Source organism: Papio anubis, chromosome 7 (assembly GCF_008728515.1).
Source record: "Papio anubis isolate 15944 chromosome 7, Panubis1.0, whole genome shotgun sequence".
Lineage (NCBI taxonomy): Eukaryota > Metazoa > Chordata > Mammalia > Primates > Cercopithecidae > Papio > Papio anubis.
Window position 1 is genome coordinate 56,757,353 of NC_044982.1, and position 25,680 is coordinate 56,783,032.

A 25,680-nucleotide genomic window follows, 5' to 3' on the forward strand; every position below is an offset into this window, starting at 1 on the left:
ATCAATAGAAATTCAAAACGATTGTATTAAAGTTTAAGGATTATTATCCTAAAATAGACATTACTCATTGTTTACCCTAAAGTTACCTGTTATTTATTTATTTACTTACTTTCCCCCACATCAATCTGCATTCACTTTATTCTTCTGTTTATACATTCTCCTGCTCCCAGATTTGGAGGCAGAACATAATAATATGAGCTCAACAGTCCTGCACAGAGCCATGTACCATATCCCATCAGTTTTCCTTTTCCCAACCCCTGTCTCACCCCCAGTCAGTAAAGCCCCTTGTCCAGGTGTTGCTCTTGGGGGTAAGAAAGCAGAAAATCAGGCTGGGCGCAGTGGCTCATGCTTGTAATCCCAGCACTTTGGGAGGCTGAGGTGGGCAGATCACCTGAGGTCAGGAGTTCGAGACCAGCCTGGCCAACATACAGTGAAACCGCATCTCTACTAAAAAATACAAAAATTAGCTGGGCATGGTGGTGTATGCCTGTAGTCTCAGCTATTTGGGAAGCTGAGGCAGGAGAATCACTTGAACCCGGGAGGCGGAGATTGCAGTGAGCCAAGATCGTGCCACTCTGCTCCAGCCTGGATGACAGACGAAAAAGAAAAAAAAAGAAAGAATGGGTAGAGTCCAGTGAGGGATGGGAGCCTCTTTCCAAGGCACAAGGGGCTACCTCCTCAACATGGCCACTGCTTTGTTCAGATTTGGGTAGTGTGCTGGCCAGGAGCTGGGGGCTGCAGTACCTCCAGCTGATTGAGGAGGCAAGCATTGTGAGGCTGCTGCAGCAGGTCCACAGTGATCACTGAGGCCGGGAGCTGCCACACTCCTGAAGAATGCATGGGGCTTTGTGGGATGCTGTGTTGGTTCTGCACAGCAAGGGCCACACTGTCACGTTTCCTGAACACCATTTCATAAGGGCCTTCCTCAAACATTGTGGCATGTATCACACAGCCCAGAGACCAGACACCAGTCTATTCATCAATGACACAGTGACTGCTCAGGGAAGAGCTCTAGGGCTCAGTAGGAGATGGTGCACTGGGTCGCCTAGTCCTGCAGGGTCAGGGCCTGGTGGGAGACCTTCACTCGAGGCATGCTTGATTCATGGCATCCAAGTCTATTAAAACTGGCTGTCCCTCATCTCCAAGCAAGATACTGGTGGGCTTCAGGTCCCTGTGGGCCTAACCCTTGGCATGAATGGCCTCATGGCTGCTGTAGATACCCAGCAGCAGCTGAAAGATTTGATCATAAGTGAGGAAGTTGCCATCGTCCTTCGGCCTTTCTCTCCATTCCACAGTATACCTCTCTTAAAGAACGGAAGCAGCAGCCAGGCCTCATGCTCAGCACCCTGCTCCCTCAGACAGTAAGCCGTGAGGTAAAGGATTGAAGAGGCAATGCATGTTCGCTTCTTGGCTGGGCCTCTTCCTGGTCCTGCTGCTTGTGACGCAGGATTCACTTCAGGGCGTAGACGTCTCCATCCTGTAACCTCTCCACTAGGTCCACAGAGCTGAACCCACCCTCCCCCAGGTTCTGGATGAAGAAATAGCTATTGTCAATGATGACATTTCCCTAAGAGCAGGCACACAGTGTGTGGCCCATGATGTCTCAGTCATCCTCCTCAAGGACTGTCTGAGGCTGCCAAAGGGCTGGTCCAGGGTGAGTGGGCTCTTCCAGAAAATGCACTACGTGCCCAGGGATCATGATTCTCATCAAGAGTAAACAGGTCCTAGTGACGCCAGTTCTAACAAGGATGGGGTCAGGTGCCTTAAAGCCTCAGGACACATAGCAACTACCAGGCTGCTTCCTCCAACCCCAGCCCACCTTTGGGCAGCCCCTGCTCCCACACCTGCCAGGCCTCAAAGGTAGGGCACAGTTTCAGAGGAGGTGCGAGCCTCAGGCCTATCCCTGGCCTCAGTGTGCAGTGCCAGGGTCAGCCAGCCCACACTCCTCACTGACCTGGCTCGGCTATTTCTGTCAGGCTGTTTATATGTTACAGCCAACCCACATGGAGGTCCAGTGGGGACTGAACGGTAAAGGATTTTTGTACCTTCAGTTGTCAGAATCATTATATCATACCACAATAGAGGCTCTTGTTCTCATAGATGAAGAGAAGGTATGAGAAGTTCAATAACTTACTCAGACTGATCCACCAGAAAATAGTGGAGCAGTGTCTGGAGTCTAGAGTTTCCTCAAGTTTACTGATTCTCAGCTACTCCGTACCTGTTACCTCTAGGGTAGCATTAACCTTTTTTGATCATTTTCAATTTGGGAGATAAACATATAATTTTAGGAAAGATTTTTAGGTTGGGATATTTATACAATAGTGCTGTGGAAATTTTTAACTTCTTCTAAACATGGTTGTATTATTAAAAGTGTCTGAAATTAAATATTTTTTTTTGGTTTTCCATCTCTAACACTATATACATATTGTATAAGTCTGAAAGATATGGCCAGAATTGGGGGGGGGGGGTTTCTTTTTCCATTGTATAACTTTTCCTGGGACACTTTTACATAACATTTTAGATTTGGCAGGATGCGGTGGCTCACGCCTGTAATCCTAGCACTTTGGGAGGCCAAAGCAAGCAGATCATGAGGTCAGGAGTTTAAGACCAGCCTGGCCAACACAGTGAAATCTCATCTCTACTAAAAATACAAAAATTAGCTGGGCGTGGTGGAGGGCACCTGTAATCCCAGCTACTTGGGAGGCTGAGGCAGGAGAATCCCTTGAACCCGGGAGGCAGAGGTTGCAGTGAGCCGAGATTGTACCACTGCACTCCAGCCTAGGTGACAGAAGTAGACTCCATCTCAGACAAACAAGCAAACAACAAACAAAAAAACATTTTAGATTTTTAAAATTGTTGGGGTTGGGCATGGTGGCTCATGACTGTAATTCCAGCACTTTGGGAGGCTGAGGCAGGCGGATCACTTGAGGTTAGGAGTTTGAGACCAGCCTGGCCACTATGGCAAAACTCTTTCTCTACTAAAAATACAAAAATTAGCTGGGTATGGTGGCACATGCCTGTAATCCCAGCTACTTGAGAGGCGGGAGAATTGCTTGAGGCCAGGACGAAGAGGTTGCAGTGAGCCAAGATCACACCCCAGCCTGGGCATCAGAGTGAGACTGTCTCAAAAAACAAAACAAAAACCAAAACAAAAAAATAAAAATTGTTGGAACTTAATCGTATCCTTTAATAATACTGTAGCTCATGGCCGGGCACGGTGGCTCATGCCTATAATCCAGCACTTTGGGAGGCTGAGGCAGGCGGATCACCTGAGGTTGGGAGTTAGTGACCAGCCTGACCAACATGAAGAAACCCCGCCTTTGTTAGAAATACAAAATTAGCCGGGCGTGGTGGTGCATGCCTGTAATCCCACCTACTCGGGAGACTGAGGCAGCAGAATCTCTTTAACCCTGGAGGCGGAGGTTGTGATGAGCCAAGATCGTGCCATTGTACTCCAGCCTGGGCAACAAGAACGAAACTCCGTCTCAAAAAAAAAAAAAAAAAAAAAAAAACAAACAAAAACAAAACAAAACAAAACACTGTAGCTCGTAAAAGTAGAGATTTCTTTAAGATGTGACTATTGTTTATATAATTGTTCTTTTTCAACAGATGAAATTCTTAACTGGAAGTTAACTTGATTAATTTTTTTTTCTTGTGAGTTTTGGCAATGCTTTCTTGTCCCTTGAGATGAAAATGCACAAGCTAAACATTTTACCCCCATAGTATTTTTGACACTATAAGAAATTGTGGGCCAGGCATGGTGGCTCACATCTGTAATCCCAGCACTTTGGGAGGCCGAGGTGAGTGGATCTCCTGAAGTCAGGAGTTCGAGACCAGCCTGACCAACATGGAGAAACCCCGTCTCTACTAAAAATACAAAATTAGCTGGACATGGTGGTGCATGCCTGTGATCCCAGCTACTGCATGCCTGTGATCCCAGCTACTTGGGAGACTGAGGCAGGAGAATCACTTGAACCCGGGAGGCAGAGGTTGCAGTGAGCCGATATCACGCCATTGCACTCTAGCCTGGGTAACAATAGTGAAACTCTGTCTTAAAAAAAAAAAAAAAAAAGAAAGAAAAAGAGAAAGAAATTGTGTGCCTGGCCTGAGAAAATGTGAAAAGTGTGTTATTACAAAGACTTATAATGCAAGTTATCATGTTCACCTAGAGTACTTACGTTTTAGTAAATCAGGTCTGTGTTTTGTGGGATGTTTTTCAGAGAGCACGTTTTCAATATCATAGGAGCATTTGATATTCCACGCTTTGTGTACAATTCAGAAAGAAAAAAATTTCTTCCGTAAGTATGCCATCCACTGATTTTAAATTAATTTCAAATGTACTTTTTTTTCCAGAAGGTATATAGTCTCTTGCTTCACTTTTGGCTCACCTTTGTGTATTATGATAGTCAAAAATAGGCATTCTTTTTTTCTAGGCTGTTAATGACCAACCACCCTGCACCAAATTTATTTGGAACAGCAAGAGATAAAGCAGAGCTGTTTCGTGAGCGATATACCATTTTGCACCAGGTAAGTTTGGTAGCAGGCAGAGGGGAGGATACTAGGTAAACAGAGAGAAAAAGAGACTGTTTCAGTTTAGGGAAATCTCAGAGATGTTTAATGAATGGAATTTTGTGGTCCAAAATTGGTCATTCAATAAACTGTTACTGAGATTTCTGTAATTGAGACCATGTAGAAGATGCAGAGCTGAAAAAGCTATTTTCCTCTTAACAACAATGATGGTGGTAAAAATAGTAGTTACCATTTAATACATGATATGCCAGTTAGCACTTAACATACATTATTTACCTCATTTAATCCTCATAATACTAATATATGTTTAAATGCTATTATTATCCCCATTTTACAGATGAGGAAACTGAGGCTTAAAGAAGTTTAGTAACTTGCCCATAGATCACATATAGTAAGACAGGATTTCAATCCAGCCTGACTCTAAAGCCCAGCCATTGCCTACTATACTTTACTACCTTCAAGTAGCTTACAGTCTATGAAGTTATAGACATTTTTGCAAATATATAAAGTAGAATTTTATATGTGCTATAACAGAGATACAAACAATGTATTCAATAAAAGAATCAGGGAAGGCTTCAAGGAAATGATGGCATTTGGCATGGACCTAGATTGCTTTAATCTTGTGGAAATGGGGAAAGGGTGGTGGTGATTGTGAACAAAGGTACAGCAAAAAATGGACTCTGTGCAGGAAATGATGAGAAAATCAGGAGTAGCATGGGATCAGTTTGGAAAGGCAAGTGGGAGCCAAATTGTAGGAGCACTTTGGATGCCACCCTTGGGAGTTGGGACTGTTCTTCTTGTGCGAGGTGCTTTGGAATACCAGAGAAAATCGCAGCCAGGTTTTTTGAGTGCTTCCTCCCCCAGCAGATATAGGGATGACTTAAGAGTGTGAGAGAAGCCTTCTAGAAGTCTGTGCTATTAGTCTTGGCATAAATGATAGCCTGGATGAAGGAAGTGGCAAGGGGTGTAGAATGAGGGCATCACCCTCAAGCAGCAGAAACTATAAGCACATGGTGACTGTCTGGATGTGAAGGAGAAGGGAGGGGGTGAAGAATCAGAGGTGAGTAAGGCCTGGAGTCTGAGAGAGTAGAATATAGAATAATGCATTAAACAGGAAAAAGAGAATGTTTGTAGAAGGTGATGGCAGTTTCTGTTTTAAGCATTTGAGTTAAGATTGCCAGGAGAATATCAAGTGAAGTGTACATCTGGAGCTAAGGAAAGAGAGCTGGTAGCATGAGAGAGATTTGGGAGCATCTGTATAGAATAAAAAATGGAACTACAAGGATGAGACCCTGGCAGAAAGAGAAGTGATAAAAAGAGAAGAGGGAGGCTAGGCGCAATGGCTCACGCCTGTAATCCCAGCACTCTGGGAGGCTGAGGCGGGTGGATCACCTGAGGTCGGGATCTCGAGACCTGTCTGACCAACATGGAGAAACCCTGTCTCTACTAAAAATACAAAATTAGCCAGGCATGGTGGCGCATGCCTGTAATTCCAGCTACTCGAGAGGCTGAGGCAGGAGAATCACTTGAACCCGGAAGGCAGAGGTTGTGGTGAGCCGAGATGGCGCCATTGCACTCCAGCCTGGGCAACAAGAGCGAAACTCCATTTCAAAAAAAAAAAAGAGAGAGAAGAGGGGAAGAGGATAGATAGAACTTGGGGGCCAGGCGAGGATGATGTTATATGGTAGAAGCACAAGAAGGCTTCAAGGAGGAGCAGATGGTCAGCAGTAGGTTAAATAAAGGTTGAAAAGAATGATCCTTGAGGAAACAGTATCCTCTGCTGCTTTCATTGCTGACATAGTGTTGCCAGGTTAATCTGCCCAAAGTGTAGCTCTGACCACCTCATGGGTTTTGCACAGAAGTCTTTCAAGGAAATTGACTGCCTATTAAATGCAGATTATCCTTAATATGTAAGATCTTCTCTCACACATAATTGTCCTAATCTCTACTTTTCCTCTAGTCATACTCTGTGCTGGAGCCAAAACTGAAATATGGAATTATTGTTTCTGTTTCTTTCACTACTTCTGTGACTTTGTTTATCCTGTAGACTGCTCTTCCCTCTTATCTCCACTGTTGAAACCGTCCTAATTTTGAAAGGCTCTTCTCAGATTCCTCCTTTCTGGAGCCCTTCTTGATCTTCAGTTGGATACAATCTTTTTCTTTTTTATTTATTTTATTTTTGAGATGAAGTCTCGCTCTGTTGCCTAGGCTAGAGTGCAGTGGTACAAACTTGGCTCACTGCAACCTCTGCCTCCTGGGTTCAAGTGATTCTTCTTCCTCAGACTCCCAAGTAGCTGGGATTATAGGCACATACCACTACACCCAGTTAACTTTTTTATTTTAGTAGAGACGGGGTTTCACCATGTTGGCCAGGCTGGGCTTGAACTCCTGACCTCAAGTGATCTGCCCACCTCAGCCTCCCAAAGTGCTGGGATTACAGGCCTGAGCCACCATGCCTAGGTGAATGCAATCTCTTTCTGCTCGAACCGAGTAGTACGTCTTTTTTTTTTTTTTTCTCCTGAGGCAGAGTCTTACTCTGTTGCCCAGGCTGTAGTGCAGTGGCGCAATCTCGGCTTGCTGCAACCTCTGCCTCCCAGGTTCAAGAGATATTCCTGCCTCAGCCTCCTGAGTAGCTGGGACTATAGGCACATGCTACAACACCCGGCTAATTTTTTGTATTTTTAGTAGAGATGGGGTTTCACTGTGTTAGCCAGAATGGTCTCCATCTCCTGACCTCGTGATCCACCTGCCTTGGCCTCCCAAAGTGTTGGGATCACAGGCGTGAGCCACTGAGTCCAGCTGAGTAGTACGTCTTTTATGTCACTGACTGGACTTGGCCCTACCTTGCATTTGAGGTATTTACCCTGTGATTAGGCTGTGAATTCCTTGTTTATCTCCTCTGCCACATTTGGCACTGTCCTTTATACAAAGAAGGGGCTTAGTAAACACCATATTTCTTTTTTCTTAAGTATGTTTTGAAGTCTACTCTGTTATTGTGGGTGTGCCACTTATCCCTTCTGAGCCTCATTTATTCATCTGTGAAATAAACAGGTTGAAGTTCAGTCCATTCATATTTTCATTGCAGTTATCTTCCAGAAAATCAATCTGATGTTTTCATTATCCTACTTCAAAATCTTTGTTTCTCATTGTCTATATGATAAACTTCTTGGCCGGGGATACACAGTTTGTATTGTCAGGGCTTTTTGAGTTGGAGGTTACGGAAACTCAAATTGATTAAAACTGAAAAAGGAATATATTGGTTTAGCTTGTATTATGAAGTCTAGAAGTCCACCAGTTTCAAGCCTGGCTGGATCCAGGTGTTCACACAATATCAGGAGGCATCTGTCTCTTTCCATGTCCCAGCTCTTTTAAAAAATTGATTTTACTTTCAAATAGGTTCTCCCTATAAAGTGACAAAGATCTCCACTAGTAGCCTTAGCAACTCTTGGAAAGAGAGTTCCTCTTTTCTAATAGTTCTAGCAAAAGTCTTAAATCTGTCTTTTTTGAGCCTACCTTGAAGCACTTGCTCATCCTTGAACCAATCACTGGCCAAAAGGATGGAGTACTTTCATTTTCTAGGCCTTGAATTCCTATCTATAGAAAGGAGAAGGGGTATCAATCCTATCTAAACTATATGGACTGAGAGTTGGGGAGGGAAGTATCCCGACATGGATCTTACTAATCTCTGGCCTTGTCTGCACTCCATAATTCAACTGTGTTAAACTTTGCATAGCTTCCTAAATACTCTAACTCTTATGATTTCTCTGCCTGAAATGCCGTGGTTTTTTTTTTGAGACAGAGTTTCGGTCTTGTTGCCCAGGCAAGAGTGCAGTGGCACGATCTCAGCTCACTGCAATCTCTGCCTCCCGGATTCAAGCAATTCTCCTACCTCAGCCTCCTGAGTAGCTGGAATTACAGGCACCTGCCACCATACCCAGCTAATTTTTGTATTTTTGGTACAGACGGAGTTTCACTATGTTGGCCAGGCTGGTCTCGAACTCCTGACCTCAGGTGATCCGCCCTCCTTGGCCTCCCAAAGTGCTGGGATTACAGGCGTGAGCCACTGTGCCTGGCCCTGAAATGTCTTATCTCAGCCTCCTTTTGTTTCTTACTACCCAAACCTTATTTATCATCTGGGCTGTTGTTCAGTGGCCCCTTTGGCCTGGGGTACAGTCAGCCCTCACAGTACTTTGTTGTGTGGTGGCACTTCTCTTTCAGTAGCCCCAGTGCTCTCAGAGTGACACTTGGTTGTTCTTCATATCCTCAGCCCACTATGTGCTGCTGCCATATGCACAATAGACCTTTAAAATTTTTACTTTTATTTTTTTAATTTTAAAACTTATATTACTAGATATTTGTATGTTAAATTATGTGGGTTTTCAGATTTGTTGAGAATGAGTAATAGTGACATTAGTTTAAGGACAATGTTTCATCAGGACACTATTTTAGTGAATCTTATATTTAAATGTCTGTTTCAGGAATTCATGTGAATCTTTCTTTTTTATAGAGGACCCACAGGCATGAATTATTTACTCCTCCGGTGATAGGTTCTCACCCTGATGAAAGCGGAAGCAAATTCCAGGTTAGAACATTATCCTAGTTATGTAGGGGATATAAGTGTATAAGTTTAATATTTGTTGCTTAATTCTAATTCGTTGAATTTTAAATGAAAATAAACTACTGGTAACTGTTTAGCTAACTGGACTGGCTGCACGCCCACTTTTGATCTAGTCCATTCCTAGAGTCCTGTGTCCCACAAATCTCTATCAGAAGCTACTGCTTCCTTTGAGAAGGCCCTGATACAATGCTAGCCCCAGATACACTCTGGCCTCCAAGATAGCTTTCTAGCCCATTTGGATACTACACTGGCTTTCTGATAACTTTTCAACATTTCTTTTCTTGCCCTCACTCATCCCTTAGTGACCATAGCACTAAGGAACTCAAATACTGGTTCCTTGCCCAACTCATCCCTCGTGACCACCACACACAGTTATTGAACTAGAATGTGTTACATTGGTAGAAGTGAAAACTTTACTTAAGGTACTAAGGAAACAACATTTATAGAATGAATGTGAGAACACAAATGGTTCCCACAACCTGGGCAACATAGCAAGACCTCATCTTTACAAACAATAAAAAACATTAGCCAGGCATGGTGGTGTGCACCTGTGGTCCCAGCTACCTGAGAGGCTGAGGTGGGAGGATGACTTGAGTTTGGGAGGTTGAGGCTGCAGTGAGCTGAGATCATGCCACTGTACTCCAGCCTGGGTGACAGTGTAAGGACCCCCTCAAACACAAACAAAACTTTTATTAGAGTATAAATTAGGTTTTAGAAATTGGCATTACTTATATTTCCCTACCAAAGATCATCTATATGTTTTCCATATTAGGTTTTCTCTGGCAACTGAGATGCCCACAGCCCAGGAGCCTTTTCCCTCGTCTCCTCTTTGACCAAGTAATTTTAAGGCTTAACTAAATAATTATTCTTTTCGAACTGTCTAATTCTGTATCTGTGATGGCACATTCCCTACTTAAATTACATTTATCTACCTGTATGATAATATCCCTTTACAGATTGCAAAAATGATGTGCTAAAAATTACTGTTATTTTACTTCTCCTGTGTTGTTTTAGGTTCTTTTTTTTTTTTTCTTTTGATAGAGACATGGGGTCTCGTGATGTTGCCCAGGCTGGTCTTGAACTCCTGGCCTCAAGTGATCCTCCTGCCCCAGCCTCCTGAGTAGCTGGGACAATAGGTGTGCACCACTACACTTGGCTAGGTTCTTTTCCCTTCCCTTCCCCCTTCCCCCTTTCCCTTTTCTTTCCTTTCTTTCCGACAGTCTTGCTCTGTCACCCAGGTTGTAGTGCAGTAGTGCAATCTTGGCTCACTGCAACCTCCTCTTCCCAGGTTCAAGCAATTCTGCCTCAGCCTCTTGAGTAGCTGGGATTATATGTGCACACCACCATGCCTAACTAATTTTTTTGTATTTTTAGTAGAGATGGTATTTTGCCATGTAGGCCAGGCTGGTCTTGAACTGACCTCAAGTGATCCATCCACCTCAGCCTCCCAAAGTGCTCAGTTGACAGGCGTGAGCCACCACGCCCAGCCCTACGTTCATATTTTTTAAGAGTAACTCCAGTATTAAATGTTAAGGTGATTATTATGGAATGATAGGATTGTATAAGTTTTTATTTCTTTCTTGTCTATATTTAAAATTTTTTTCTATAGTATACATGAATTATTTGTAATAAGAAAACAAAGATAAAACGTAAAGATAAAAGAAGCTCCACTTGGTAATTTCTATAAATATGAAAACTTACATATCCTTTTATCTAGCAATTGTGTTTCTAGAATGTGTAGAACTTTATTCAACAGTTATTATCTGTAGCTGGATGCAGTGGCTAGTGCCTGTAATCCTGGTGACTCAGGGGCCTGCGGTGGAAGGATCACTTGAGCCCAGTTGAAGGCTGCAGTGAGGTATGAGAGTGTCACTGCACTCTAGCCTGGGCAATGTGAGACCCCATCTCAAAAAAAAAAAGAAAAAAGTTTCTATCACTGTAGTGGGCCAAAGAAAGGTGCACAGAAATGTTAAAAATTGTTTTTATTAGTAGAAAACTAGGAACAACCTAAATGTCCTTTAATGGGAGTTTGGTGAAATAAATGGTCATATGTATAATATAGATATCTCTATTCTTTAAACAGAAGGAAATTTATATGTAGAAAAATGGAAAGATATCTCAGATATTAACTTCAAAAAGTTAAGTTGCAGAATAGTACATATACTATGATTTCATCTTTGTGAATAAACTGTATAGGTGTGTGTCATAAGTTATATATGTATGTATTTACATATATTTAGGATTACATACAGAAAAAGTTGGAAAGGATTTTTTATTTTATTTTATTTTTATTTTTATTTTTATTTTTTTGAGATGTAATCTTGCTCTGTTGCCCAGGCTGGAGTGCAGTGGCGTGATATCAGCTCACTGCAAGCTCTGCCTCCTGGGTTCACGCCATTTTCCTGCCTCAGCCTCCTGAGTAGCTGGGACTACAGGCGCCCACCACCACGCCCGGCTAATTTTTTGTATTTTTAGTAGAGATGGGGTTTCACTGTGGTGTCGATCTCCTGACCTTGTGATCTGCCCGCCTTGGCCCCCCAAAGTGCTGGGATTACAGGTGTGAGCCACTGCGCCCGGGTGGCAAGGATTTTTTACAATGGTGTCCCAATTTTTACTACCTTAAACTTTCTGATTAGAAAAAAAGATCAGATTGAGAATGTAAATAATAATGAGAGCCTTTTAAAATACTAAGTAAAATTAGAATATATATTTTTAAATAGCTTGCTAATTTTCAAAAGGTACTGTTCAAATAAAATAAAATTGATATTCTTTTCTATATTTTAAAAATAAATGTACTTATCATTATTCGGAATGATATGGTGTGGATTCAGTCATTGGTAAGAGCCTGAGTTGATGTGGTGTTTCTTTAGGCATGATTCTTTCAGGCCGTCATACACTTGATCTTACAGCTTTTTTGTAAGACAAAATTAAACATCCTAAGTTTAATTTTACAACTTTATTTCCATTTTATTTGATTTTCTACTGTAAAGTAGCTATAAATGCTGAAATGTGTACCCCAAATTTACTTACTTATAAAAAGTTTTGTTTCTTGAAAGAATATATTTATAGTCTTTAAAATTTATTTTGTTTTATTTTAGCTTAAAACAGTAGAAACCTTATTGGGTAGTACAACCAAAATCGGAGATGTGATTGTTCTTGGAATGATAACGCAGTTAAAAGAGGTAACTTAATAAACATCAAACTTTTAGTTTTGGCCTTGGATTGATAAAATGTCGGTTACATAGAACATTTTTGTGGCGGGCACAGGAATGTACTCTTTATTGAAAACTCGCCTCACCAACAGAACAATATTGGAATAGTGGTAATACAAGGAAATAGTATCATCATGTTAGAAGCCTTGGAATAAGGATAAATAATGGCTGTTGGCCAGGCATAGTGGCTCACGTCTGTAATCCCAGCCACTTTAGGAGTCTGAGGCAGGCGGATCACCTGAGGCCAGGAGTTCGAGACCAGCCTGACCAACATGGAGAAACCCTGTCTCTACTAAAAATACAAAATTAGCCGGGTGTGGTGGCGCATGCCTGTAATCCCAGCTACTCTGGAGGCTGAGGCAGGAGAATTGCTTGAACCCAGGAGGTGGAGGTTGCAGTGAGCCGAGATGGTGCCATTGCGCTCTAGCCTGGGCAACAAGAGCGAAACTTTGTCTCAAAATAAATAAATAAATAAAATAAAATAATGGCTGTTCAGCAGAGAAACCCATTTCCTCTCTCCATAGGGCCTGTTTTACAATGATGTAAAAATTAGGTCATGTTCATTTTCATATTAGACTTTTTGTTAAATAAACTTTTGTAATAGTCAAAAAAAAAACCAGAAAACAAAAACACAAAAAACTTTTCTCAGTTACCAAGTGTCTTTTTCGTTTGTGATTGGTTTCCTGAGTAGACATCAGGACAGTGTCTTGTCCGGGACCCCAGTTTGCATAGCCTGAAATTAGGCCCCTAGTGACCTCTGGATAAACAGAGAGTACTGGGTTTCTGAATATGCAATCTGCAGAGTATGTTCTGGTCACTTGGAGATGCTGTTGGCTGTCTTAGAAGGTACCTGGGGACCTCCGTGTGGCAGACATTGAGTGTCCCTCTTGCCATTTTTTATCTGTAGGAGTCATTCTCCATTTTGTACCTGTGAGGAGTCAGCATCTCAGTTAAGTGATTAGTCTGGGGTTATCAGACTAGTAAATGGAAGAGCCTGGACTAGAAATAATAGCTGATTTTTAAAATCCACTTTTCTCCCTACTGTATTCTGTTGTCAAACTTGTAGTTTCATTTTTTTGTCATAGTTTTCATTGTTACATAAATGTGGATTTATTTCTTTTCATTTTTTTTTAGGGAAAATTTTTTCTGGAAGATCCTACTGGAACAGTACAACTAGACCTTAGTAAAGCTATATCCTTCACTTGTCTGTATTTTTTAAAATCTGCATTACGTGAATTGGGGAAATTGATTATATATCCTTCTAAAACTTACCTATTTGGGTTCTCAATGTAACTTCTCTATGTTGCTGGTATAGGAATATAGAGATATAATCCTAAACAGAGACAGAACAACTTTAATTTCCTCTTATTTGAAGAATCTAGACGAATGACTGACGAAGTTTATATCATGGTAAGAATGATCCACCCTGTCAATATTACCAAGAATTAAACATGAGGACATTTAAACCTAAATTTTTTAAAGCTCTTTCTAAGCTGTGGTCTATTCACAGTTTCAAATGGGAAGTCTTTGAATTTATTATTTAGAAGCCTTGTTGGTCTCAAAATGTATGTTGACTTTATTACTGCCTCAAGAATAGAATTATTTTCCTCAGCTGTTGTATACCAGTTCCATAGTGGTTTATACACAGAGGCATGCTTTGTCTTAGCAGAAGGTAAGTCAGTATACTTTGTTACTGTCCTCCTTCTCATTCTCCAGTAAAACTAGTTCTGCTTTGGGTAAAATATGTTAACATGATATAATTTGGGATACCATTAATTAGAAGAGCATATTTTTGGCAAAATAACTCTTAGACTGTTAATGGGCTAATAGAAATCTTTTTGGGGTGATGAAAATGTTCTGAAATTAGATAGTAGTAATGGCTACACAACTTGTGAATATACTAAAAATCACCAAATGATACACTTTTTTTTTTTTTTTTGAGACAGAGTCTCACTATGTCACCTAGGCTGGAGTTCAGTGGTGTGATCTCGGCTCACTGCAACCTCCGCCTCCTGGGTTCAAGTGATTCTTATGCCTCAGCCTTCCGAGTAGCTGGGATTCTAGGTGCATGCCACCATGCCTGGCTAATTTTTTGTATTTTAGTAGAGACGGGGTTTCACCATGTTGCCCAGGCTGGTTTCAAACTCCTGAGCTCAGGCAATCCACCTGTCTTGGCCTCCCAAAGTGTTGGGATTACAGGCATGAGCCATGCCCGACCTGAATTATGCACTTTTTTTTTGTTTTTTTTTTGAGACAGAGTCTCACTCTGTCGCCCAGGCTGGAGTGCAATGGCACAATCTCGGCTCACTGCAAGCTCCACCTCCTGGGTTCATGCCATTCTCCTGCCTTGGCCTCCCTAGTAGCTGGGACTACAGTTGCCTGCCACTACACCTGGTTAAATTTTTTTTTCATTTTTGTATTTTTAGTAGAGACAAGGTTTCACCATGTTAGCCAGGATGGTTTCTTGTGATCCGCCCGCCTCAGCCTCCCAAAGTGCTGGGATTACAGGCATGAGCCACTGCGCCCGGCCCTGAATTATATACTTTTAAAGGGTGAATTGTATAGTATGTGAATGATATCTCAATACAGTTGAAAAAAACACTTAATTTTATATAGGGCCATAAAATGAAACATTTCCTAATGTGTATTTCAACACGTACTGCCAAACTGAAAAGCGAAAAGTTATGAATCTGTTTCTATTTAATGAACTTTATAAGTTGAGACTCTGTGGATCTAAAGTTGAGGCTGGCAACCTCTGTAATTAGTTCACAGGGCATAAGACTAGCCTGACATTACTGCTTTGTTGTAACATAATTTTGTCCTTTCAAACACAGAGGATTAGACAAATGAAAGTGATGTTACTTTTTTTCAGGTTGGTTTGAAGATCAAGTGTTTCATGTCAATGCCTTTGGATTTCCACCCACTGAGCCCTCTAGCACTACTAGGTATTAAAATGTTTGGTTTATACTCTACGGGAATTTGGTAATGCTGGCAGGAGTGAATGTAAGATAGTACATCATATCTCAGTTACTACAAGGTGTCAGGCTTTGTGTCAGAATGGAAAGGGCAATGGAAAATGAGAATTAGAAGACTGGGTTTTATATGTAATGTGAAAACTCACAGATTGGCCAAAGATTAGTTGCAATACCATCTTTGTACTTCAGCTTTAACTGGGAAAGATTTCCAGTCTATCTGTTTTATTTATCTTTGGGGTTGATGAGAGGTTCAAGTGAGATAAGAGAGAGAGACAGAATAACACTTAGAAGAATATAATTCCATGTTAATATAAAATTCTCACTTTTATATTCTAATGAATGAAAGTTATGTGAGGTAGCTTATAGCTCCTTAATATAAGTAAAAGCATCATAATATTAGAGCTATTCCAAAATGGCCTTCTCTTAGAGGAACTGAGCTCCCTGTCACTTGAGTTATTTGGGCAGAGGCTGTACGATAGTATAAAAGTTGTACTTGGTGGCTCATGGGTTGAAAGTAGTCTATAGACCTTTCTTTTCTTCTCCCCACTTTGAGGTGTTTAAAAACATTTTGAGTTAGTTTCCATTGTATAAAAATTAGAAGATTTCTCATAAAGGTCTAGGTTTCGGAGTTCTCTTTTAACAGTAGGATCTGGCAATACAGTGCCTGAATTCTCACATGGCAAAAACTAAACTGCAGTGGTTGCCCACTTTGGGCAGGGCAGGTATGTCTGCCCTAGTTACTGTCAGTGGACTGCTGCTTTGCTATTTGGTGTTATCTTCTTGGAGCCTGTAAGCATTCGAGTTTGCCATTTCTGGGGGAATTAAAGTAGTTGACTTCTAATCATGAGATTCTGTATGATGGTGGTGATATCAAAAGGAAGCATAAGGATTAAGATTTTAGTTTTATCAGGAGGCAGAGGTTGCAGTGAGCTGAGATTGCGCCACTGCACTCCAGCCTGGCAACAGAGTGAGACTCCATCTCAACAACAACAACAACAACAACAAAGATTTTAGTTTTAGTATGCCTGTATAAATTCAGGGTGCAAAGGCAACATTTTCTGGCTGAGAGTTTACTGGCAGGGCAGCCTTTGCAGAGCATCTACTCTTCCTGTTGAAGTGACTGAGGGAAAGGTACTGATCTTGCTAAGGAGAACACAAGCCCTAATCAAGCCAAGCTCACCTCGATTTGAGTGCTTTTGGTGCAGTTTGTGGCTTTTTCCAATATGGTAAGTTTCCTTTGGAATATGTTTAGAGCAAAATTGCCATTGTTGTGTTTTTTTTTTTTAAATTATGATTATACTTTAAGGTCTAGGGTACATGTGCACAATGTGCAGGTTTGTTACATATGTATACATGTGCCATGTTGGTGTGCTGCACCCATTAACTCGTCATTTACATTAGGTATATCTCCTAATGCTATCCCTCCCCCAGCTCCCCACCCCACAACAGGCCCCGGTGTGTGATGTTCCCCACCCTGGGTCCAAGTGTTCTCATTGTTCAATTCCCACCTATGAGTGAGAACATGCGGTGTTTGGTTTTCTGTCCTTGCAATAGTTTGCTGAGAATGATGGTTTCCAGCTTCATCCATGTCCCCAAAAAGGACATGAACTCATCCTTTTTTATGGCTGCATAGTATTCCATGGCATATATGTGCCACATTTTCTTAATCCAGCCTATCATTGATGGACATTTGGGTTGGTTCCAAGTCTTTGCTATTGTGAATAGTGCTGCAATAAATATACGTGTGCATGTGTCTTTATAGCAGCATGATTTATAATCCTTTGGATATATACCCAGTAATGGGATGGCTGGATCTAATGGTATTTCTACTTCTAGATCCTTGAGGAATCGCCACACTGTCTTCCATAATGGTTGAACTAGTTTACAGTCCCATTAACAGTATAAAAGTGTTCCTATTTTTCCACATCCTCTCCAGCACCTGTTGTTTCCTGAGTTTTTAATGATTGCCATTCTAACTGGTGTGAGATGGTATCTCATTGTGGTTTTGATTTGCATTTCTCTGATAGCCAGTGATGATGAGCATTTTTTCATGTGTCTGTGGCTGCATAAATATCTTCTTTTGAGAAGTGTCTGTTCATATCCTTCGCCCACTTTTTGATGGAGTTGTTTGATTTTTTTCTTGTAAATTTGTTTAAGTTCTTTGTAGATTCTTGATATTAGCCCTTTGTCAGATGGGTAGATTGTAAACATTTTCTCCCATTCTGTAGGTTGCCTGTTCACTTGAATGGTAGTTTCTTTTGCTGTGCAGAAGCTCTTTAGTGTAATTAGATCCCATTTGTCAATTTTGGCTTTTGTTGCCATTGCTTTTGGTGTTTTAGTCATGAAGTCCTTGCCCATGCCAATGTCCTGAATGGTATTGCCTAGGTTTTCTTCTAGGGTTTTTATGGTTTTAAGTCTAACATTTAAGTCTTTAATCCATCTTGAATTAATTTTTGTATAAAGTGTAAGGAAGGGATCCAGTTTCAGCTTTCTACATACGGCTAGCCAGTTTTCCCAGCATCATTTATTAAATACGGAATGCTTTCCCCATTTCTTGTTTTTGTCAGGTTTATCAAAGACCAGCTGGTTGTAAATGTGTGGTATTATTGCTGAGGGCTCTGTTCTGTTCCATTGGTCTATATCTCTGTTTTGGTACGAGTACCATGCTGTTTTGGTTACTGTAGCCTTGTAGTATAATTTGAAGTCAGGTAGCATGATGCTTCTAGCTTTCTTCTTTTGGCTTAGAATTGTCTTGGCAATGCAGGCTCTTTTTTGGTTCCATATGAACTTTAGTTTTTTCCAATTCTGTGAAGAAAGTCATTGGTAACTTGATGGGGATGGCATTGAATCTATAAATTATCTTGGGCAGTATGGCCATTTTCACGATATTGATTCTTTCTATCCATGAGCATGGAATGTTCTTCCATTTGTTTGTGTCCTCTTTTATTTTGTTGAGCAGTGATTTGTAGTTCTCCTTGAAGAGGTCCTTCACATCCCATGTAAGTTGGATTCCTAGGTATTTTATTCTCTTTGAAGCAGTTGTGAATGGGAGTTCACTCATGATTTGGCTCTCTGTTTGTCTGTTATTGGTGTATAGGAATGCGTGTGATTTTTGCACATTGATTTTGTATCCTGAGACTTTGCTGAAGTTGCTTATCAGCTTAAGGAGATTTTGGGCTGAGACAGTGGGGTTTTCTAAATATATAATCATGTCATCTGCAAACAGGGACAATTTGACTTCCTCTTTTCCTAATTGAATACCCTTTATTTCTTTATCCTGCCTGATTGCTCTGGCCAGAACTTCCAACACTATGTTGAATAGGAGTGGTGAGATAGGGCATCCCTGTCTTGTGCCAGTTTTCAAAGGGAATGCTTCCAGTTTTTGCCCATTCAGTATGATATGAGCTGTAGGTCTGTCATAAATAGCTCTTATTATTTTGAGATATGTCCCATCAATACCTAGTTTATTGAGAGTTTTTAGCATGAAGGTTGTTGAAGTTTGTTGAAGGCCTTTTCTGCATCTATTGAGATAATCATGTGGTTTTTGTCTTTGGTTCTGTTTAAATGATGGATTACGTTTATTGATTTGCGTATGTTGAACCAGCCTTACATCCCAGGGATCAAGCCCACTTGATCATGGTGAATAAGCTTTCTGATGTGCTGCTGGATTCAGTTTGCCAGTATTTTATTGAGGATTTTTGCATCAATGTTCATCAGGGATATTGGCCTGAAATTCTCTTTTTTTGTTGTGTCTCTGCCAGGCTTTGGTATCAGGATGATGCTGGCCTCATAAAATGAGTCAGGGAGGATTCCTTTTGTTTCTATTGATTCAATAGTTTCAGAAGGAATGGTACCAGCCCCTCTTTGTACCTCTGGTAGAATTTGGCTGTGAATCCATCTGGTCCTGGACTTTTTTTGGTTGGTAGGCTATTAATTATTGCTTCAATTTCAGAGCCTGTTATTGGTCTATTCAGGGATTCACCTTCTTCCTGGTTTAGTCTTGGGAGGCTGTATGTGTCCAGGAATGTATCCATTTCTTCTAGGTTTTCTAGTTTATTTGCGTAGAGGTGTTTATAGTATTCTCTGATGGTAGTTTGTATTTCTGTGGGGTTGGTGGTGATATCCCCATTATCATTTTTTAGTGCGTCCATTTGATTCTTCTCTCTTCTGTATTAGTCTTGCTAGCGGTCTATCAATTTTGTTGATCTTTTCAAAAAACCAGCTCCTGGATTCACTGATTTTTTTGAAGGGTTTTTTGTGTCTCTATCTCCTTCAGTTCTGCTCTGATCTTAGTTATTTCTTGCCTTCTGCTAACTTTTGAATGTGTTTGTTCTTGCTTCTGTAGTTCTTTTAATTGTGATGTTAGGGTGTCAATTTTAGATCTTTCCAGCTTTCTCTTGTGGGCATTTAGTGCTATAAATTTCCCTCTACACACTGCTTTAAATGTGTCCCAGATATTTTGGTATGTTGTGTCTTTGTTCTCATTGGTTTCAAAGAACATCTTTATTTCTGCCTTCATTTCATTATGTACCCAGTAGTCATTCAGGAGCAGATTGTTCAGTTTCCATGTAGTTGAGTGGTTTTGAGTGAGTTTCTTAATCCTGAGTTCTAGTTTAATTGCACTGTAGTCTGAGAGACAGTTTGTTATAATTTCTGTTCTTTTACATTTGCTGAGGAGTGCTTTACTTCCAACTATGTGGTCAATTTTGGAATAAGTGCGATGTGGTGCTGAGAAGAATGTATATTCTGTTGATTTGGGGTGGAGAGTTCTGTAGATGTCTATTAGGTCTGCTTGGTGCAGAGCTGAGTTCAATTCCTGGATATCCTTGTTAACTTTCTATCTCATTGATCTGTCTAACGTTGACAGTGGGGTTTTAAAATCTCCCATTATTATTGTGTGGGAGTCTAAGTCTCTGTAGGTCTCTAACGACTTGCTTTATGAATGTGGGTGCTCCTGTATTGGGTGCATAAATATTTAGGATAGTTAGCTCTTCTTGTTGAATTGATCCCTTTACCATTATGTAATGGCCTTCTTTGTCTCTTTTGATCTTTGTTCGTTTAAAGTCTGTTTTATTAGAGACTAGGATTGCAACCCCTGCTTTTTTTTGTTTTCCATTTGCTTGGTAGATCTTCCTCCATCCCTTTATTTTGAGCCTATGTGTGTCTCTGCACATGAGATGGGTCTCCTGAATACAGCACACTGATGGGTCTTGACTCATCAGTTTGCCAGGCTGTGTCTTTCAATTCAAGCATTTAGCCCATTTACATTTAAGGTTAATATTGTTTTTTTTTTTTTTTTTGAGACGGAGTCTCACGCTGTCGCCCAGGTTGGAGTGCAGTGGCGCGATCTCGGCTCATTGCAAGCTCCGCCTCCTAGGTTCACGCCATTCTCCTGCCTCAGCCTCCTGAGTAGCTGGGACTACAGGCGCCTGCCACCGCGCCCGGCTAATTTTTTGTATTTTTAGTAGAGACGGGGTTTCACTGTGGTCTCGATCTCCTGACCTTGTGATCCGCCCGCCTCGGCCTCCCAAAGTGCTGGGATTACAGGCGTGAGCCACCGCGCCCAGCAGGTTAATATTGTTATGTGTGAATTTGATCCTGTCCTTATGATGTTAGCTGGTTATTCGCTCATTAGTTGATGCAGTTTCTTCCTAGCATCGAAGGTCTTTACAATTTGGTATGTTTTTGCAGTGGTTGGTACTGGTTGTTCCTTTCCATGTTTAGTGCTTCCTTCAGGAGCTCTTGTAAGGCAGGCCTGGTAGTGACAAAATCTCAGCATTTGTTTGTTTGTAAAGGATTTTATTTCTCCTTCACTTATGAAGCTTAGTTTGTCTGGATATGAAATTCTGGGTTGAAAATTCTTTTCTTTAAGAATGTTGAGTATTGGCCCCCACTCTCTTCTGGCTTGTAGAGTTTCTGCTGAGAGATCCGCTGTTAGTCTGATAGGCTTCTCTGTGTGGGTAACCCAACCTTTCTCTCTGGGTGCCCTTAACATTTTTTTCCTTCATTTCAACTTTGGTGAATCTAACAATTATGTGTCTTGGAGTTGCTCTTATTGAGGAGTATCTCTGTGGTGTTCTCTGTATTTCCTGAATTTGAATGTTGACCTGCCTTGCTAGTTTGGGGAAGATCTCCTGGGTAATATCCTGAAGAGTGTTTTCCAACTTGGTTCCATCCTCCCTGTCACTTTCAGGTACACCAATCAAATGTAGATTTGGTGTTTTCACATAGTCCCATATTTCTTGGAGGCTTTGTTCATTTCTTTTTGCTGTTTTTTCTCTAAACTTCTCCCTTCATTTCATTCATTTGATCTTCAATCACTGATACCCTTTCTTCCAGTTGATCAAATCAGCTACTGAAGCTTGTTGCATGTGTCACGTAGTTCTCATGCCATGGTTTTCAGCTCCATCAGGTCATTTAAGGTCTTCTCTACACTGTTTATTCAAGTTAGCCATTCGTCTAATCTCAGCTTATCAAAGTCATTTTCCATCCAGCTTTGTTCTGTTGCTGGCGAGGAGCTGCGTTCCTTTGGAGAAGAAGAGGCGCTCTGATTTTTAGAATTTTCAGCTTTTCTGCTCTGGTTTCTCCCCATCTTTGTGGTTTTGTCCACCTTTGGTCTTTGATGATGGTGACGTACAAATGGGGTTTTGGTGTAGATGTCCTTTCCGTTTGTTAGTTTTCCTTCTAACAGTCAGGACCCTAAGCTGCAGGTCTGCTGGAGTTTGCTGGAGGTCCACTCCAGACCCTGTTTGCCTGGGTATCACCAGCGGAGGCTGCAGAACAGCAAATATTGCAGAACGGCAAATGTTGCTGCCTGATACTTCCTCTGGAAGCTTTGTCTCACAGGGGCACTGGGCTGTATGAGGTGTCAGTCGGCCCCTACTGGGAGGTGTCTCCCAGTTAGGCTACTCAGGGGTCAGGGACCCACTTGAGGAGGCAGTCTGTCTGTTCTCAGATCTCAAACTCCATGCTGGGAGAACCACAACTCTCTTCAAAGGTGTCAGACAGGGAAGTTTAAGTCTGCAGAAGTTTCTATTGTCTTTTGTTCAGCTATGCCCTGCTCGCAGTGGTAGAGTCTGCAGAGGCAGGCAGGCCTCCTTGAGCTGCAATGGGCTCCACCCAGTTCAAACTTCCTGGCCACTTTACCTACTCATGCCTCAGCGATGGCAGATGCCCCTTCCCCAGCCTCGCTGTGCCTTGCAGTTTGATCTCAGACTGCTGTGCTAGCAGTGAGCGAGGCTCCATGGGCGTGGGATCCTCTGAGCCAGGCGTGGGATATAATCTCCTGGTGTGCCATTTGCTGAGACTGTTGGAAAAGTGCAGTATTCGGGTGGGAGTGTCCCGATTTTCCAGGTACTGTCTGTTACAGCTTCCTTGGCTAGGAAAGGGAATTCCCTGACCCCTTGCACTTCCCAGGTGAGTCGATGCCCCACCCCTCTTCGGCTCACACTCCATGGGCTACACCCATTGTCTGACAAGCCCCAGTGAGAAGAACTGAGTTCCTCAGTTGGAAATCCAGAAATCACCTGTCTTGTGCATCGCTCACGCTTGGAGCTGTAGACTGGAGCTATTCCTATTCGGCCATCTTGGAACCTCAAGCGCCATGGTGTTTTTGTTTTGTACAAGCTTCAAAATTACTACTTTGGAATGAGAGGTATATTTGAGTTGGCTGGCTGTCAGTTTACCATTTGTTTCTCTTTAGCCAAGAGATCATTATTATAATGTTTCAAATAATTTTCCACTTAAATTATACCATTTTCTCTACATCCAGCTGTTCAGTATATGCTTAGTAAACCAAAGGACTGGTAATGAGGTGTAATAAAGTACATTAAAATGAAATAATCATTTTATTCTTGTTAGGATTATAAATTACTTTTCTCTTAAAATACCTTCAAAATACAAAATTCAGGGCACTAAATCTGGTGGTAGACAACTCAACAACTAATATTTTACTGAGTTTTTTTATGTGTAAAATACTGTTTTAGAAGTAAGTGCAAGGCCGGGCGCGGTGGCTCAAGCCTGTAATCCCAGCACTTTGGGAGGCCGAGGCGGGTGGATCACGAGGTCAGGAGATCGAGACCATCCTGGCTAACATGGTGAAACCCTGTCTCTACTAAAAAAAAAAATATAAAAAATTAGCTGGGCGAGGTGGCGGGCGCCTGTAGTCCCAGCTACTCGGAGGCTGAGGCAGGAGAATGGCGTAAACCCGGGAGGCGGAGCTTGCAGTGAGCCGAGATCGCGCCACTGCAGTCCAGCCTGGGTGACACAGCGAGACTGCGTCTCAAAAAAAAAAAAAAAGAAGTAAGTGCAAATAGGTCTACAGTATGGTCCTATCCTAAAGAGATTTACACTGACTTAATACCCTCCCTACCATTGTGTAGTTAATGCAAATAATTTTTTTTTAATGGAAGATGTGAGTAAGGCTTTTCTGAAGTTTAATTTCTCAATATTTAACTTAATAGGTGTTTCTTTCTGTGATGCTCTGGTTTATGTTTGGGTATATGCTTAACTGAAATCATCATATAATTATATCTACTTACTGCATTCCTCTAGCAACTGCAAAATTATTACTGTACCTTTGAAAATGCCAGTTGGTCCACTTGGTGGGAACAATATCAGTTACCATGTCTAAGGGCTCACAGTGTACTAAGTACTGTGCCCTATCTGCTTTCTGTACATTATCACTTTTATTCCTTCTAGTAAACCTGTGCAGTAGACATGAGTTTAGTTTTTTTGCATTTGAAGAGTTAGGTTAAGAAGTGTTGATTTGGGAGGCTGAGGTGGGTGGATTGCTTGAGCTGTGGAGTTCAGGACTAGCCTGGGCAACAGGGTGAAACCCTGTCTCTATTAAAAATACAAAAATTAGCCAGGTGTGGTGGCATGTGCTTGTAGTCCCAGCTACTTGGGCGGGACAATTGCTTGAACTTTGGAGGTGGAGGCTGCAGTGAGCCGAGATCCTGCCACTGCACTCCAGCCTGGGCGACACACTGAGACTTTGTCCCTCTACCCCCCAAAAAAGAAAGGTTGGGTAATTTGTCCACGGTCACAAACTTTTTTTTTAAGATGTAGTTTCACTCTTGTTGCCCAGGCTGGAGTGCAATGGCACCATCTCAGCTCACCGCAACCTCTACCTCCCGGTTTCAAATTATTCTCCTGCCTCAGCCTCCCAAGTAGCTGGGATTAGAGGCATGTGCCACCTCACTCAGCTAATTTTGTATTTTTAGTAGAGACGGGGTTTTGCCATGTTAGTCACGCTGGTCTTGAACTCCCGACTTCAGGCGATCCACCTGCCTCAGCCTTCCAGAGGGAGGCTGGGATTATAGGTGTGAGCCACTGCGCCTGGCCCAAACCTTTTAGTGTTAGAGATGTGCTTTGATCCCAAGGTTTCTGACTCAAGCTGGTATGCTGCATTGGAAAAGTAGTTGGGTCTTTAAAAAAAAAGTTTTTTTCTCATTAATAATGTAGTTCATGATTGCAAAAAAAAAATTAGAAAATATATAAAGGCACACAAAAGGAAAGGAAAATCACCTGTAATTTTACTAAACAGAGAAAACACTGTTAACATTACATTTTATATGTATATACAGTTGTGTATTACATAACAGGGATACATTGTGAGAAATGTGTTGTTAGGTGATTATGGCATTGTGCAAACATCACAGTGTACTTACACAAACCTAGATGATACAGCCCACTGCACACCAAGGCTGTATGGTACAGCCTGTTGCTTCTATGCTACAAACCTGTGTGACATGTTGCTGTATTGAATACTATAGGCAACTATAACACAATGATAAGTATTTGTCTATCTCGATTGTAGAAAAGATAAAGTAAAACTATGGTGTAAAAGATAAAATTGGTACACCTATATAGAGCACTTATCATGAATGGAACTTGCAGGACTGGAAGTTGCTCTGGGTGAGTCAGTAAGTGAGTAGTGAGTGAATCTGAAGGCCTAGGACATTACTGTACACTACTGTATGCTATTAACACTGTACACTGAGGCTACACTAAATTTATTTAAAAAGAGTTTTCTTTTTTTTTGAGACGGAGTCTCGCTCTGTCGCCCAGGCTGGAGTGCAGTGGCGTGATCTCGGCTCACTGCAACCTCCGCCTCCCAGGTTCATGCCATTCTCCTGCCTCCTCCTGAGTAGCTGGGACTACAGGCGCCCGCCACCGCGCCCGGCTAATTTTTTGTATTTTTAGTAGAGATGGGGTTTCACCATGTTAGCCAGGATGGTCTCGATCTCCTACCTCGTGATCCGCCCGCCTCGGCCTCCCAAAGTGCTGGGATTACAGGCGTGAGCCACTGCGCCGGGCCAAAAAAGGTTCTTTCTTCAGTAAG

The 25,680-nt window shown here is 41.7% G+C and overlaps 1 protein-coding gene, 1 long non-coding RNA gene and 1 pseudogene across 6 annotated transcripts in view; 1 reads left to right on the plus strand and 2 right to left on the minus strand.

Moving 5' to 3' along the window:
* POLE2 (DNA polymerase epsilon 2, accessory subunit) overlaps nt 1–25,680 on the plus strand; it is a 52,949-nt gene that overhangs the window by 10,848 nt on the left and 16,421 nt on the right. For 2 of the 5 annotated variants that reach the window (XM_031668136.1, XM_031668140.1), the window contains exons 4-10: nt 4,221–4,298; nt 4,434–4,527; nt 9,038–9,112; nt 12,247–12,330; nt 13,495–13,551; nt 13,984–14,032; nt 15,233–15,305. In XM_031668136.1, the coding sequence (XP_031523996.1) occupies nt 4,221–4,298; nt 4,434–4,527; nt 9,038–9,112; nt 12,247–12,330; nt 13,495–13,551; nt 13,984–14,032; nt 15,233–15,305 (510 nt within the window). The remainder of the gene's footprint in view (nt 1–4,220; nt 4,299–4,433; nt 4,528–9,037; nt 9,113–12,246; nt 12,331–13,494; nt 13,552–13,983; nt 14,033–15,232; nt 15,306–25,680) is intronic. The other 3 variants (XM_031668138.1, XM_031668139.1, XM_031668137.1) reach the window with 3 other exon arrangements.
* The window catches only part of LOC103886228, a 60,450-nt gene that overhangs the window by 8,443 nt on the left and 26,327 nt on the right, over nt 1–25,680 (minus strand). The window contains exon 3 of the long non-coding RNA XR_002523356.2: nt 4,179–4,262. This is a non-coding gene — a long non-coding RNA (uncharacterized LOC103886228). The remainder of the gene's footprint in view (nt 1–4,178; nt 4,263–25,680) is intronic.
* LOC100999223 lies at nt 592–2,423 on the minus strand (annotated as a pseudogene).